The following is a 17,383-nucleotide window of genomic DNA, read 5'->3' on the forward strand; positions in this document are numbered from 1 at the left end:
AGAGGTTTGCCTGAACTCATCTTCAGTTTCCTTTTTCTCCCCCTGAAGATAGTTATGGCCAAAAAAGGGCTGGTTTTCAATAAAAACAACATCCATACTGATATGAATTTTTCTGGTTAGAGGGTTAAAACATTTGTACCCTTTTTTATTAGGAGCATATCCAAAGAAAACACATTTTTCTGTCCTAGGATCAAGCTTGGATCGAAGATTGGTTGGCATATGAACAAAAACAGTGCATCCAAACACTTTTAGTGGCAGGTATGATGTTATCCGACATGTAGGAAACAATTTTTTTAGGCAATCTAAGGGAGTGATGTATTTTAGCACTCGAGTAGACATCCTATTAATAAGATAACATGCAGTTAAAATAGCATCACCCCATAGATATTTAGGAACTTGCATTGAAAACATTAGGGCCCATGCAACCTCTAAAAAATGGTGATTTTCTCTCTTTGCAATGCCATTTTTGTTGTGGGGTTTCACGACAAGTAAGTTGGTGTTGAATACCCTTTTTTGAAAGTTCCTAAACATTTGTTAAAATATTCAGTACCATTATTAGTTCTAAGAATACTGATTTTCGTTTGGAATTGGGTTTCAACCATACTATAAAAATCCTGAAAAAATTTTTCAACCTCAGATTTGTCACTTAATAAGTACACCTAACACAAACGTGTATGATCATCAATAAACGTAACAAACCATTTCTTACCAGAAGAAGTAGTGATTTTTGAGGGACCCCAAACATGAATATGAATTAAATAAAAAAGTTTGGAAGAATGATAAGCTTTTGATTGATAGGTGCTTCGGTGACTTTTGGATATGTGGCAAACATCACAATGAAGAGAATTGCAATCCAGTTTTTTAAATAAGCTAGGAAACAAATGTCTTAAATAGAGAAAACTAGGATGTCCTAGTCTAAAATGCCAAAGCATTATTTGTTCATGTATAGAAACATAATTAGTACTACTACTCAGACCCTGAGCTTGTTTATTGTTGAATAAAGTTTCATCGAAGTAGTAGAGTCCATCAATCATCCTAGTACTGCCAATCATCCTCCCCGAGAGTTGGTCCTGAAAATCACAATGGGAATCAAAGAAAATGAAACAACAATTAGAATCCCGTGATAGTTTACTAATAGACAGCAGGTTACAAGCAAGTTTAGGGACGTGAAAGACAGATTTGAGTTCAATTTTTTCAGAGATTTGGACAGAACTTGTACCAGCAATGGATGAAAAACTTCCATATGCAATTCTAATCTTTTTATTACCAGAACAAGGAGAATAAGATTGAAACAATTGTGAGGTACTGGTGATATGTTCAGATGCACCAGAATCAATAATCCATGGTGCAAGATTTAAGCACAAAGGGTAGGCACTAGAGTTATCACCTGTTTGGGCCAATGAACCAGTAGGAAGACCAGAGGTAGAAGTGGATTTTAGAAGTTGAAGAAGATGATACACTTGCTCAACACTTAAGAAATTAGCTTCATTTGCTTTAAGGACTGCATGATTGCTACTAGAGGGTCCAAATTTGTTGCTCTTCCAGTTTGCTGGCTTTCCATGGAGTTTCCAGCAATTTTCTCAAGTGTGGTGTGGCTTATTGCAATAGTCACACCATACTTGAGGCTTATCTTCCAACCTCCTTTGATTAGAGTAAGGCCACTATGCAGAAATATTGGTAGTAGCCAAATCTGTGTTATTAGCAGCATGAGGAGCAGGATTATTGGCAGCAAGTAGAGCAGAATTTTCCACAGTCTCATACTTCTTTTTCTTCATCATCACACTCCTTCAACAATCTTCTCGTTATACTTCAGAAAATACTTCCCCGAGTGGGGGTAGAGGCTGTCTCCCTAGGATTCTTCCCCTTCATCAAACTCATCATTAAGTCCAGCCAAGAATTTAAAAAATCTTGCATTCTCCACCATCTTCTTATTGTGATTGCAATCAGCAGGATTTTTCCATTCATAATCATTAAATAAATCCAGATCTTGCCATAGGCCCTTAAGAACATTGAAATACCTTGTTACACTGTCGTCTCCTTGATAAGTATTGTTGATCTTCTGCTGCAGTTCATAAATCTGAGAGTAATTCCCCAGGTCAAAGTACATCTGACTCACATTGTTTTAGAGTTCTTTTGTAGTAGAATAGCACATGTAATTAGCACTAATCTCTTCATCCATAGCATTCATGAGCCATGCCATCACCATGGAATTTTCATTATCCCATATAGCATAAATTGGATCTGTCTTCTCGGGCTCCTTAGCTTCACCAGTCAGTTACCCTATCTTCCCTCTTCCACGAATATACATCCTGATAGATCACCGCAGGAAGTTGGCCTCATTCAATTGTATATTGGTAATTTGGACAGAGTAAGGTTTAGAATGGGTAGGTTTGGTTTCAGGTTTAGCTTTGTTTGAAGTTTCAGCCATGGCTACAGCAACAGAAGAGATTAGGGTAAAGTTGAACAAGGAAGAAAACCCTATGGAGATTAGGGTCAGATTGGAGCTACCAAGGGAAACCAGGGTTTACACAAGGCCAAGAGCCGGACCTAGCTCTGATACCATCTAGAATGAGATAGCTTTTTGTGGAAATAAATCTCATTAATCGTAACATAGGTACAGGTTTGTATAAATGGATGTACAGCAGAAGAATAAAAGGAAGGAACCAAGAAGGAAAGAACCAAAGATGCTAACTTCTAAGGAAACTAAATATTCTAGGATATTCACACATTTACAGTCGAGATTCTCTTAAAAAAATAGGAAAGTTGACTAAACAGATTTGAAACTTTCCAACAGTCTGCTTTGTCAGGGGCCTTGGTTTCACCAATACGGTACCCAATCTTATCTCTCCCGCGGATATGCATTCGAACTGACTGAGACCATCTCAAGAAGTTGGCTTCATTGAGACAATTATTTGTGATTTGGACTGAATGGGGTTTGCTATGGGCTACCTTGGTTTCAGTTTTGGTGTTCACCACAGGTTCAGGTTTGGCCATGGTGGAAGTTTCGGAAATTTCAGACATAATGAAGGCTGAACATAGTTAAGGCAGCGAGGCCTAGGTTTTAGAGGCTATGACTGCCGAAAGGAAAAGAAAACCAGGCTCTGATACCATCTAGAAGTGGAGAAGAATTGAAATAGTATTTCTTATTATTGTAAAATTAGGTACAATCTGAATGTTTTATAGACTACAAGGATAATCTAAAAGGAAAGAATAATAAAGCAAAGAATAGAAAAAAAAGGAAGGAATGACAATTGCTAACAAATCTCCTAGAATATCTCTTAAGAATATATCCTAGAATATCTCCTAAGATTATTTACATAATTACAAAAATTTCTCCTATAATCAAGGAGAGTTGACTGGATAAATTTTGAAACTTTCCAACATAAAGTAGTAACAAAACAATAATAGGAGGGTGATAAGAAGTAATAGCAAGCAAATTTTGAAATAGGATGCTATGTACATGAGTTTTTACCTTTCTGGACAGTAATGCGAGGATCAACATTGTGGGAAATATGATCGTTAAACGAGGAAACTAAAAGCATGGTAGTAGAAGCTAGAGGAGACTCTCTTCCTTGGAGCCAACATTGTTAATACACCTGCAAATTAGGACAATTAAGTTGATGAAAAGGACTCAAACTACATGGGGACATAGGTGGATGATGAGGTAAGGACAATAAACTAGAATAGGGAAGATTGGGTAGAGGAAGAACAGCGTATATAAATCCTTAGTACTTATTAAGGCTAACATAATTCGTAATACAGTTAAATATCATTTATGGAATAGGTGGAGTAATACAATATAAGTATCATCATCGGGGCACTTGGGTGTAACCATACTCTTGACCGAATCCTTAGTGTTTTAATCAACCTAAGTTTCACTTAAGATTTAATAAGAGTCGACAAACCAATTAGGTGACCAATCACACCTTGGGAAAATAGACTTGTGGAGACTCCAATCACATCAAACCAAATCAAAAACCCCGTCTCCATCCCATTTTGTGTTAGCCTTTGTTAGTTGGAAACCAATGGGGACAATCTGATGCTAATATCCTATTGATTTCCACTTCAGTTCTACTGGTCAACATATGCCATAAAAGTACTACAACAAGCAAACTGAGCAAGAGCTAACATGCAGACAATGAAGCAGGCTTTAGGTGATATCACCTAATAGGATCAGTTATCGCACCTGTTAGGGCACAATTTTGTCCAACTCAATGACTTGAGCTTGGTATTAGAGACTAGTTATGTTGGTCGAATTATGTTAGTATGTGCGAGTTAGTACGACTATTATGGTAATTGGTATGTACTACTTGACATATATTATAAATAGAGAGAGATGCCTATCATTTATGTTAGGTCTTTCATTTTACCAAAAATCTTAACATGGTATCAAAGCAAGACTAGCCTAACTCAACCATCATTGGAAAACACTAGGGTATTGTTGAGAATTCCACTTGTGAGTTTGGCCCACATTAGAAAAGTTGTATGGATGATGAGTGCTTATATACATGGTTGGGGCCAAGACCTAGTGGCTTAAGATTTTGGGTCAGGTTGGCACTCATCCATGTATATCAAGCCCGCATGTGAAGAACCCCGGTCCTAACAAGTGGTATTTAAGCCAACAATTCGAAGCTCGAGTGTTCATGCATGTGTTCTTGGGATGTTGATCCCATAGATGAGGAGCGGTGGATCCTACGGATGCTAGTCCCGTAGATGAGTGACCTCCCATGGTTTCATGCCCCTCCCATGGTTGAGTAGTGGCTCCTAGTTGGTTGCATGATGTTGAGTGATTAAGGGATGTCTTCCGTTCAAGAAGGAGCGATTGGAACTCACACGTGAGAGGGAGATTGTTGAGATTTCCATGTGTGAGTTTCTCCCACAACGGTGAAGTTAACTGGATGACAAAAACTTATATACATGGTTGGGCCACCTAATGACTTAAGATTTTCCTACAAACTAAATTTCAAACCTAGGACTTGGGACCATTGAAGTACTTCTTGGGTACAAAAGTATTAAGATCTCGTATAAGATTCATCATGTCATAGAGTAACTATGTTCTAGATCTTATAGATGAGACTGGGTTGTTAGGATCCAACCTATTGATAACCCACAGATCCTAATAGTAAGTTAGTGCCAGATTTGGTTTGTTACCTATCTAGGATAGTACCGGAGACTTGTTAGAAAGTTGAATTATTTCACAATTACTCGGTTGAATATATCTTTCACAACAAGTGTTGTCAAATTTTGGAGTCCCCAAGGAAAAGTCACTAGAACGCAATAATTCGCATCTTAAGATATCTCAAAGAGTGTACTTGGTAGAAATCTCTTATATCAGGGTCACACTCGTATTTAGGGGTATACATATGCAGATTGGCCTGGATCACACTCGTATTGGGTATTGTATCCTTGTCGGTGGTAATTTGGTTTCTTAAGAATAGTAACAAACAAGCTGGGGTGGTTGGGTCAAGTGATGAGTTAGAATATAAGGTAATGACTCACAGTACATATGAACTTGTTTGGTTGAGTTGTCAACTGAACAACAATTACTTCTTTCCTTATTTCAGCCCACAATTATTTCCTCATTTCTCCATTCAGTATTCTGTACAGTTAGCATATATTTTTGACAGATTATAGTTTACATGTATAGGGCTAGAATCATGTGGGAACTTATTTGGTTTCCATGTATAGAATTCTTGTAAAGTCTTATATAATATACAAAACTCACGGCCAAACCATTCGGTCATTCACACAATACTTTGACATGGTATCAGAGCCAGCTGACTACTAATTTTTTTTCCCCTCGATTTTTTTTTTGTCTTCTTGGTTTCGGAGGTGTCTCATTTCTGTGGCTGTTGTGGGTTTATTCTCTTATGGAATTTTTTGGTTCTCTATTTTTCGGTATTTCTGTGACTGAGTGTCTGTCGGAACAACTTTCTGTTGCTGTTCTAGTGCTTCTCTATCCTTGTGATTCTCGGCACAGCAGGTTTCTTGGTTCGCAATTTATTTTTAGTGCAGGTAGGTCGATCGGAACAACTTGCTATTGCTGTTTCTGGTGCTTCTCAGTCCTTGTGATTCTCGGCACAATAGGTTTCTTGGTTCACGATTTATTTTTTAGTGCAGGCAAGTTGATCTTGGTTTTCTTTGGGCTTCTAGATTTTCTCCTTATTTAGCATGGACTCTGAACTTGTGTGTGCCAAGTTTACGGGCAACAATTATTCTATGTGGGTTTTTCAATTTGAACTTTTCCTCAAGGGAAAAGATCTTTGGGGTCATATTGATGGCACGAATTGTGCACACAATCCTGATAAATCTAAGGATTCAGCGGCTTGTCCTTCATGGACTGTGCTTGATGCTCGGATTATGTCTTGGCTTCTTGGCTCAGTTGAGCCACATATTGTCCCCAACTTGTGGCCTTATTGCACCGCTCAATCCATGTGAACTTACATAAAAACAATATATCATCAAGATAACAGTGGCCGTCGTTTTCAGCTAGACTATGCAATTGCCATGTTTCAACATGACAATCGCTCCATCCAAGACTATTATTCAGCGTTTCTGACTCTTTGGAACGAATATTATGATCTGGTTACCACGGATGTTCCTATTGCCTCTCTTGCCATTATGCAACGTCTTCACGAGACTAGTCGTCGTGATCAGTTTCTTATGAAACTCCGCCTAAGTATGAATCTATTTGCTCTTCTCTGCTGAATCGCTCTCCTATTCCTTCTATTGATGTTTTTTTTGGTGAGTTACTCCATGAAGGACAATGGCTTAGTACTCATGTTACTCTGGCACAATCTCATGGTAGTTCAGGGTTCGTCCTTATGGCTTATGCTACTCAACGACGAGGACCACCTGCGCATTCTAGCACCTTGCAGTGTTTTTTCTGCAAAGAATTTGAGCATATCGCTGCTAATTGTTCCAAGAAATATTGCTCTTATTGCAAGAAGAAGGGTCACATTATCAAAGCGACATCCGCCCGCAGAATCGTCAAGCCCAAGCATTTCAGACTTCTGTTATTGTACCCCCGACAGTGACTTTTGCAGTCCCCGGCTCTTCTTCAATTGACTCCTCTATTCCTGCACCTCCTGCAGCGAATTACTGCACACCCGAAATGGTGCAATAAATGCTAATTTCGGCATTATTAGCAATGGGGATCCAAGGTAACAATTCTACTAAAATTTGGTATGTGGACTCGGGTGCCTTTAATCACATGACGAATAATCCCACTACTCTGTGTCATGTTTGGCCCTACGCTGGTTAATCTGTTATTCAGACTACCAATGACAACTCTTTGCAAATAGCTCTTGTCGAAGATGCCTCTTCTAAGTTCACTGATGTGTTTCTTGCTCCTCAACTTTCCATGAATCTTATTTTTGTTGGTCAATTAGTTGATAACAATTGTGCTGTTAATTTTTCTGATAATGGTTGTGTTGTGCAGGACCAGGAAACGGGGGAGCCGATCACGAAGGGACCTAAAGTGGGATGCTTGTTTCCACTACTTTTTCCTGTTCCAACACTTTCTCCAATATCATTTTCTCCAATTTCTTCCATTAAATCTTTTGCTTGTAATAATGTTTCAGCTCTTAGTATGGTGTGGCATCGTCATTTAGGTCATCCCAATACTCAGATCTTATCTCATGTATTGAACTTTGGTTTACTTGGTAATAAAGAACATTCTTATTTATCCATTGAGTGTGCTTCTTGCAAACTTGGTAAAAGCAAAACTCTTCCCTTCCCTTTGCATGGTAGTAGAGCTTCTTAGTGCTTAGATCTTATCCATTGTGATGTTTGGGAACCTTCCTCGATTAATTCACATGAAAAATTTAAATACTATGTGAAATCAGAATAGGTTTTCTCTATTTCTTGAATAATTTTGTACAAGCCAATACACAATATTTATAATACAATTGGGTACTCTAAATAAGGAAACAATCTCCTAAAATAATCTCTCTCAATAATATACAATCCTCTACATAAATACCCCCTAAATCACTCCAAGATACTCGGGATTTCTACACTCCCCCTCAAGTTGGATCATAGATATTGATCATATCCAACTTGCAGATGAAATCATCAAAACTCTGTCGGGCTAACCCTTTGGTAAAGATGTCTGTTGTTTGTTCCTTGGTAGGTACATAAGTCATACAAATGGTTCCTTCTTCAATTTTCTCTTTGATAAAGTGTCGGTCTACTTCTACATGCTTAGTCCTGTCATGTTGAACTGGATTGAGAGAGATACTGATGGCTGCTTTGTTGTCACAGTAGAGTTTGATAGGGAATTTCATTGGGATCTATAACTCTTCCAAGAGTTTCCGTAACCACATTCCTTCACATATCCCTTGTGCAACTGCCCTGAATTCAGCTTTAGCACTACTTTGAGCCACTACATTCTGTTTTTTACTCCTCCAAGTCACCAATTTTCCCTATAAAAGGTGCAATATCCGGTGGTAGACCTTCTATCTTCCGCTGATCCTACCCAATCCTCATCTGTAAAAACTTCTACTTCCTTGCTTTCATACTTCTTGAAGAAGAGTCCTTTGCCTGGAGAGCCTTTGAGATACCTGAGGATCTTGTACACAACATCTAGGTGAGTCTTTTTCGGTGAATGCATGTGTTGGCTTACCACACTTACTGCAAATGCAATGTTGGGTCTGGTATGCGATAAATATATTAGTTTACCAACCAATCTCTGATACCTCTCCTTTTCAATTGACATTTCACAACCTTCAACTCTCTTTACTGCTACAATGGGGGTTTCACTAGGTTTGCATCCAAGCAAGCCAGTTTCGATTAGGAGATCAAGGATATACTTTTGTTGAGAGACACTGATACCCTTTTTTGATCTAGCAACTTCCATTCCCAAGAAGTACCGCATTTGTCCTAGGTCTTTAACTTCAAACTCAGCAGCTAGAACTTTCTTCAATCTTTCCATCTCCACTGTATTATCTCCAGTTAGGATTATATCATCAACATACACAATCAGAATTGTTTTCTTACCACTTTCAGACTGTTGTAAAAACATAGTGTAATCTGATTACCTTTGTTGATATCCTTGGTTCTTTATCACCTTCGCAAATCTGTCGAACCATGCTCTAGGAGATTGCTCGAGTCCATACTGGGACTTCTTGAGTTTACATACTCTGTTTTCTTCACCTTTCTTACTGAAACCTAGTGGTATCGTCATGTAGACTTCTTGTTCTAACTCGCCATTTAGAAATGCATTCTTAATGTCAGGTTGCTGTAGTGGCCAATCCAAGTTGGCTGCCAAGGATAGGAGGACCCGAACTGTATTCAATTTTTCCACTGGTGCAAATCTCTCTGTGTAGTTAATGTCATAGGTCTGTGTAAACCCTTTTGCAACAAGTCGGGCTTTATATCGTTCAACATCAACTCTATATTTCACTGTGAAGACCCATTTGCAGCCTACTGGCTTCTTCCCTCTCGAAAAATTCATAACGTCCCAAGTTCCATTCTTTTCCAGGGCCCACATTTCCTCCATGACAGCTTCCCTCCATTTAGGAACCTCCAAGGCTTCCTGAATATTCTTTGGAATTTTTATCCTGTCAAGGTTAGAAGTAAAAACATGACACCTTGTAGACAAAGTTTTATAAGACATGTATTTTGACCAGGAATATATAGTACATGACCTAGTTTGTTTTCTGACTGTAATGGGTAAATTGATGTGATCAAGTGTAGAATTATCAGAAGGAAGCTCATGGTCATCTATTACCTAATCGGGATTGGGCGTGGACTCATGGTTTCTTAGAGCTATCAACGGTTCCAACTCTCTTGGTGCCTCAGGTATGAGATTCTTCCTGTTCTTTGTTTTTGGCTTTCTTGAGTAAACAAGTATTTCCTTATTTTGTTTTTCTGCATCTCCCCCTGAGTTTAAGTGGTCCTTTGTACATGACAAGTCAGGAAATGATGCAATGGCAGGCTCAATATATGGTACAGATTCATCAACAGAGATATATGGCACAAATTCATCAACAGAGAAATCAAAGAATCGATCTTCACTCCAATTCTCCCCTTAAAGAAAGGGCTTTGGAAAGTAAGGAGTGGTTTCAAAGAACGTGACATCAAGGCTAACAAACAAATTTTTTTGTGCAAGATCATAACATTTGTAACCTTTCTGAGTAGGAGAGTAACCAATAAAAAGGCACTTAATGGCACGAGGTTCCAATTTATCCCTATTGTGAGCATGAATATGTACAAATGCTGTACACCCAAAAATTTTCATGGAGAGATTGGAGTTGAGTCGAGAGTTGGGAAAATATTCTTGAAATTTTTAGAGAGGAGTGGCAAAAGAAAGAATTGACTAGGCATTCTATTAATGAGATATGTAGCTGTTAAAATGGCATCGCCCCAAAAATATTTTTTCGTATTTGTGGTGAACATCAATGCCCGAGCCACTTCAAGAATATGCCGATTTTTGCGTTCAGCAACCCCATTTTGTTGAAGGGTATCCACATAGGAACTTTGATGGATGATTCCATTTTCTTGAAGATAATTTCCTAAGATATTATTGAAATATTTTGTACCATTATCCAGTACGTAAAATTTGAATGTGAGTTTGGAATTGTGTTTGAATCATGGAGTGGAAACTGACAAAAATAGAACGGACTTCAGTTTTATCTTTCAACAAGTAAACCCAAAAAATACGAGTATGATCATCAATAAAAGTAACAAATCATTTCGTGTGAGTGTGATTAAGAGAGTGTGAGGGTCCCCATAAATCATTGTGAATCATAGTAAAAGGTCAATATGGTTTGTATGTGGATTTTGGAAAGGAATTACGTTGGTGTTTTGCAAGTTCACAAATCTCACACTGAAGTTCAGAAGATGTTTTATTTGAACAAATGGAAGGAAATAAACCTATTAAGTATTGAAAATTTGGATGACCCATCCTAGAATGCCATAACAAAATTTCACTATCCCTAGAAACAGATGCGGAACCACAAATAGCAGTTTTACATTGTTCACTCATACTTGCCTCCTCAAAGTAGTAGAGTCCCTCACATGCCTTAGCACTGCCAATCGTCTTCCCCGATGACAGGTACTGAAAACACAGTAAGAGGAAACGAATTTAGCAGAGCAATTGAAATCTTTTGTCAATAGGCTAATGGATAACAAATTGCAAGACAACCTAGGGACATGCAGGACAGATTTTAGAATTATAGAATGAGAGATTCGAATACTTCCTTTGCCTGCAACAGATGAGAGTGATCCATTTGCAATTTTAACTTTCAAATTCCCAACACAAGGTGAATAGGATGAGAACAGATGATAAGAATCAGTCATATAATCAGAGGCACCAGAATCAATTATCCGTGGTGATTTGTAATGAGAGAAGGTATTTAAGGCTGTCAAAAAATTACCTCGGTGGGCTAAAGAACTAGAAGGAATACTTGTGGAAGACTGACCCAATGCTTGAATGGTAAAGAATATTTTATAGAGTTGCTCCAACTACTCTGGACTGAATGCGCCTATTGAAGTGGAATTGTTATTTTTCTCACCTTGTAATTTTTCAGCTGGGTTTTCAATAGCAGCTTGTTAGCCACGATTTTTTTGATTTTGTTATGGCTTCCAATCTGCAGGTTTCCCATGTATTCCCCAGCGATTATCTTTTTAGTGGCTCGTTTTGTCGTAGTGCTCACACCAGGGTCTCCCATTTTGTGCCTTTTGACTTGTATCTGCAAGCGTTCTTGAAATTAGGGCAGACATCTCAGGCCCATTATTTCTGATTGGCTCCTTCAACATGACCTTGTGACGACTCTCATCTCGCCTCACCTTCGCGAAGACTTCCCGAGTCGAAGGTAGAGGACGTCTGCCGAGAATCCTCCTTCGCACCTCGTCCAAGTCTCAGTTGAGTCCGGCCAAGAATTCGAAGACTCGTTCATTCTTGAGTCTTCTCTTGTATTGGGTACTATCTCCAGGGCATTCCCATTCTTCCTCAACGCTTAGGTCGAGTTCTTGCCAAAGATTCGTCATCTCCATATAGTAGTCGGTGACGTCTCTCTCTCTCCTTGCTACATCTACCATAGCCGAGTCTTAATATCAAAGATTTGGGAGTAGCTTTGAACATATGAGTACGTCTCTCGGATAGCATCCCAGACATCCTTCGCCGTCAAGGTTTCATGGAGTTTATGAGCCACGCAGTCACCATGTAGTTCTTGGACTTTCACTTCTGCAAAGTTGCAGCGTTAGTTGAGGCGGGCTTCTTCCTCTCGCCGGTAAGGTAGCCTAACTTTCCTTTGTCGTCAATCACAAGTTTGACTGACTGAGCCTATTCATGGAAAATTTTTTTGTTCAGTCTCTCCATCGAGAGTGGAAGGGATGAGTTGTCTAGCCTATTCGAACCCATGGTGGAGGTGGCTTCAGTCTCGTCGTTGAGAGCTTCCGAGGTGCTCGACCCTCTACTGTTGATGGCTCCTTCGGGCATTGCTGACTAGGATTTTGAAACCCTAGCTCTAATACAATGAAATCAGAATAGGTTTTCTGTATTTCTTGAATAATTTTGTACAACCCAATACACAATATTTATAATACAATCAGGTACTCTAAATACGGAAACAATCTCCTAAAATATTCTCTCTCAATAATATACAATCCTCTACATAAATATCCCCTAAATCACTCCAAGATACTCGGGATTTCTACACTATGTGACTTTCAAAGATGATCATAGCAGATTTACTTGAGTCTACTTTCTTCGCTCTAAATCTAAGGTTTTTCGTACTTTCACTGAGTTTCTAGTGTATGTTGACAATCAATTTTCTGCTTCTATTAAGACATTACACACAGATTCTAGTGGCGAATATTTGTCTACTGAGTTTTAGGCATTTTTGTCTTCTAAAGGTATTATTCATCAACGTTCATGTCCCGCTACTCCCCAACAGAATGGAGTATCCGAATGCAAAAATCGTCATCTCCTAGATGTGGTACGTACTTTCTTGCTGGAATCCTTTGTTCCATCCATGTTCTGGGTTGAGGCTCTAAAAACTGCTACTTGATTAATTGTTTACCTTCACAAGTCCTACTCATGGAGTCTCCCTATTTCCACTTATTTGCTAAGCAACCTAGTTACGATAACCTCCGTACCGTTGGTTGTGTATGTTTTGTTCATTTACCTCCTCATGAGCACCATAAATTATCTGCTCAATCTGTTCGATGTGCATTCTTCAGATATAATGTGCGTCAAAAGGGGTTTGTTTGCTATGATCCTACATTACATCGTACACGCATTTCTAGGAATGTCCTCTGTGCCCTCCTCTTCTGCTGTGATTCTCCCCTCCTTTGAGGAGCAGTTCTTGGATCCTCATCAAGTCAGCTCTTGTTTTAAACTAGGTATTGTGTATACGCGATGCTCCCGCCCACAGTCTCTTCCGGTGGCCTATCCTATATCTGATCCTGCCACACTCCAGATTCAGTTAGTTGCAGCACCTCCAGAGCCCCTCCAGAGCCTTTGGTACGTCGCTCTTCTCGAGTGCCTGTACCCTCGAGTAGGTATGGGTTTCCCTCTTCCAGTTCTGGCAATTCTGTTTTGGCTCTTACTGCTGCATTGTCCAATTTAGATATTCCCACATCCTACTCACACTGCCAAGCATGATTATTGGCGACAAGCTATGCAAAAAGAAATTGCTGCTCTAGAGGCCAATCACACTTGGGATATTAAGCCTTGTCTTCCCACCATTGTTCCTTTGGTTTGCAAATGGGTTGATGGAAGTTGGGATCGTTACAAAGCTCGCCTTGTTACACTTGGGAATAATCAGGAATATGGTGTCAATTATGAAGAGACCTTTGCTCCTATGGCTAAGATGACTACTGTTCGTACAATTTTGGCTATTGCTGCTTCTAGTGATTGACCACTACATCAGATGGATGTCAAGAATGCTTTTCTTCACGGGGATATTAAAGAGTGTATTTATATGAAGCCACCCTTGGGCTTGTTTCCCTCTCCGAATTCACATGTGTGTAATCTTCGTCGCTCTCTTTATGGTCTCAAACAAGCTTCTAAGGCCTGGTTTGATAAATTCAGCACCACTTTGTTAAAATTTTCATTCAAGCAGAGCAAGTATGACACTTCATTGTTTCTTAGGAAATCAGACATGGGTATTGTTGTTCTTTTGCTTTATTTTGATGATATTGTGATCACTGGTTCCGATTTAGCTTTACTTGCTTAGCTCAAGACTCATCTCTCAGAGTCCTTTCATATGAAAGATCTTCGGCCTCTCACGTATCTTCTTGGTCTTGAGGTGCATCGTAGTCCCTCTGGTATTTCACTCAATCAACATAAGTATGCTAGTGACTTGGTGGCTATAACTGGCCTTCAGGAGGGTACTTCTGTTGATACTCCCATGGAATTAAATGTCAAGCTTCGCAAAGAGGAGGGTGACTTACTTGCTGATCCCAGTTTATACCGGAAGTTGGTGGGTAGCCTTGTCTATCTCACCATTACTAGACCGGACATTTCTTTTGCTGTACAGCAAATCAACCAGTTTCTTTAGACTCCTCGTCATCTTCATTTGGCTGCTGTTCGTAGGATCATATGCTATGTTTAAAGCACTTCTGCCCATGGTTTATTCTTCCCTGCAGGCAATCTTATTTGCCTTGCTGCTTATAGCGATGCTAATTGGGCTAGTTGTGCAGATACACGTCGTTCCATCACTAGTTGGGGTGTGTTCTTAGGTGATGCATTGATCTCTTGGAAGAGTAAGAAGCAAGGCAGAGTTTCTAAGTCATCTATGGAATTTGAATACTGGGCGATGTCTCCTGCTTGTTTTGAAATTATTTGGGTACGAGGTTTGCTTGTTGAGCTAGATTTTTTTGAGATTGATCCTACGCCTTTACATGCCGATAATACGAGTGCTATCTAGATCACGACCAATCTTGTCTATCATGAGCGCATGAAGCATATTGAAGTCAATTGTCACTCCATCCGTGAAGCATTTGAAGCTCGTGTCATCACTCTTCCACATATTTCCACTGAATTACAAATTGCTGATATCTTCACCAAGGCTCTCACTCGTCAGCGACATTGCTTCCTAAGTAGCAAATTGATGCTTGTTGATCAACCCACATCAATTTGAAAGGGGCTGTCAACGGAACAGCAATTACTTCTTTCCTTATTTCAGCCCACAATTATTTCCTTATTTCTCCATTCATTATTCTGTACAGTTAGCATATATTTTTGACAAATTATAGTTTTCATGTATAGGGCTAGAATCATGCAGGAACTTATTTGGTTTCCATGTATAGCATTTGTTGACTTTTTGAATCCAATCCCGTTTTTATAATGACAAAACACAATTATCTCATCTGTGCATTGAGCCTTTTTAGCAGGATCATTATTTAGCACGCACGGAAGATACAAATGGTAAGCATAATATGGAAGTCACGAGAAACCTAAAGAACATACCATCTGGCTCAATTCATGGAACTAGAAGTGAAGAAGAATGAAGATGCTAGCATTAAGTCCAAGATCTTCATGGGAATGGGTATTTAGAAATTGAATGTATTTACATATGTCGTATGATGAAATTTGAAGCTCAAATATGACCTTAAATTGACCATAGGACCTCCAAGTAACATGAAAAACCTTTTTTATAAAATGCCTAACTTATACAAATGTTTTTAAATGGTTTTGAAGTTAAAAGAAGGCAAAAACTAACTTTTACAAAGGGGTTAGTCAACCGGCCAGTCGACCGAACAGTAAAGATGAGCAATTTTCTTAATCAATTAGTTCTTATCTTAAAGGGTGCTCAACATGAAAGTTATGGGATGTTCTCTTAGCTTTCTATTGATACTAGGAATGTCTAATTTGGAATCGTATAGAAAAAGTTATGGCCAAACACTGAAAGGTATACGTAGTAGAAAAATTCCTTTCATGTTTCTTACGTCCCATTGATGGGCATTTTTATTAATCCATAACTTCTTATCTTAAAGTGTGTTCAACATAAAAGTAGTGTGTTTTTCTCTTAGCTTTCTGTTTACGCCAAGAACGTTCAATTTGGAGTTATATAGTAAAAGTAATGTCCAAAACACTGAGGGTCACTCACGCAAAATGTCGGTTCAGTGCGGATATGCGCAGAATTTTGTTTAAATAAATTGATCCAACGGCCAGAAATCCATCAAGAGGTGGCAAATTGTAAACAAAATGAGTTAGTTGAGGAGGAGGTATATGTATCTCAGCCTATTTCATATAATGATTCATTTATTGATTCATGTGATGATTTTTGTAATAAATCTTGCGATAAATCTTATGAAAAATCATGTGATGAATCTTGCATTATATTATGTAATGAATCATGTGTTAAATCATTTGTTGATAATTCTAATAATGATTCATGATAATTCTAATAATGATTCATGCAGTGTCCCTTGTGACAATATTGCTATTGATGCATGCAATAATTCAAATGATGGATATTATGACAATTCTTGTAACGAATCATGTGTGGAATCATTTGTTGATGATTCTGTTAATAATGCGTGCAATGATTCATGTGATGTGTACTGTAATAAATTTTATGTTGAATCATGTGTTGAATCGTATAATGAAAGCATGCCTTCATATGGAGATCTGGAAAAAGCCTTAGTTAAAATGCATAAGCTTCGAATTAGGATATCTAAGAAGAAAATGTGTTTGAAAAATGAAAATGAAATGATAGCTAAACAATTAAAGGAATTAAAAGATTATCATGCTATTCTAGAAAAGAAGAAAATCATGAAGATTCTGAAGATCACCTGTTTAGATAGAAAAATAGATGAACATCTTGAAACAATTTCCAGGGTTACAAGTGAATATAGTTCAATTAAATCCTTAGAAGTTAAAAGAAATTATATTTCTGAAAAGGGTTCAGATGTATCTCAAAAATTCCGTAGCTATGTCTCATCAAGCAAGAAGAAAAGAAATCAGCATACTTTCCCATGAATATACAAAACTTGCTTATTTTGTAAAATGAAAGGGCATACCTGATATAAGTGTCCATTTAGAGGTGTCCGAGACAAAGACAAGAAAATGACATGGGTAATCAAGAAAGGTTTCAATTGGAATTACACGATCATTTAATTCTTTCTTTGTTCTTAGGACTAGTTATAGGGTAGGTGATGACTAAAAACTTAGAAATGGTCAGTGTCTAAAAAGTCAAAAATTAGTTTATGCACTTACTACATAAAATTTTAAATACTAAGAATCTTGGAAAAGCAAGCCAATATGATTTCTTAGAAGTAATTTAACCAATCTAAACTTAATGAATATATATATTATAATGATCAGGTCAGATATAAAATATTGGTTAAAGCATGCTAACTTTGATTTGTTCAAAGTAAAAGGTTGAAAGCTTAACTAGCTAAAATATCAGGAACCTTATATCTTGGC

General features: G+C 38.2%; 1 protein-coding gene across 2 annotated transcripts in view; it reads right to left on the reverse strand.

The window, feature by feature from the left end:
* Positions 1-17,383, reverse strand: part of LOC131144790 (putative callose synthase 8) — a 173,866-nt gene that overhangs the window by 8,421 nt on the left and 148,062 nt on the right. The window contains exon 38 of one of the 2 annotated variants that reach the window (XM_058093651.1): positions 3,494-3,596. The exons of the other annotated variant lie outside the window; for it this stretch is intronic. Coding sequence (XP_057949634.1) covers positions 3,588-3,596 — 9 coding nt within the window. The 3' untranslated portion in view covers positions 3,494-3,587. Of the gene's footprint in view, positions 1-3,493; positions 3,597-17,383 lie in introns of those variants that run through there. 2 annotated transcript variants of the gene reach the window in all.

The sequence above is a fragment of the Malania oleifera genome, chromosome 12 (genome assembly GCF_029873635.1).
Source record: "Malania oleifera isolate guangnan ecotype guangnan chromosome 12, ASM2987363v1, whole genome shotgun sequence".
Taxonomy (NCBI): domain Eukaryota; kingdom Viridiplantae; phylum Streptophyta; class Magnoliopsida; order Santalales; family Ximeniaceae; genus Malania; species Malania oleifera.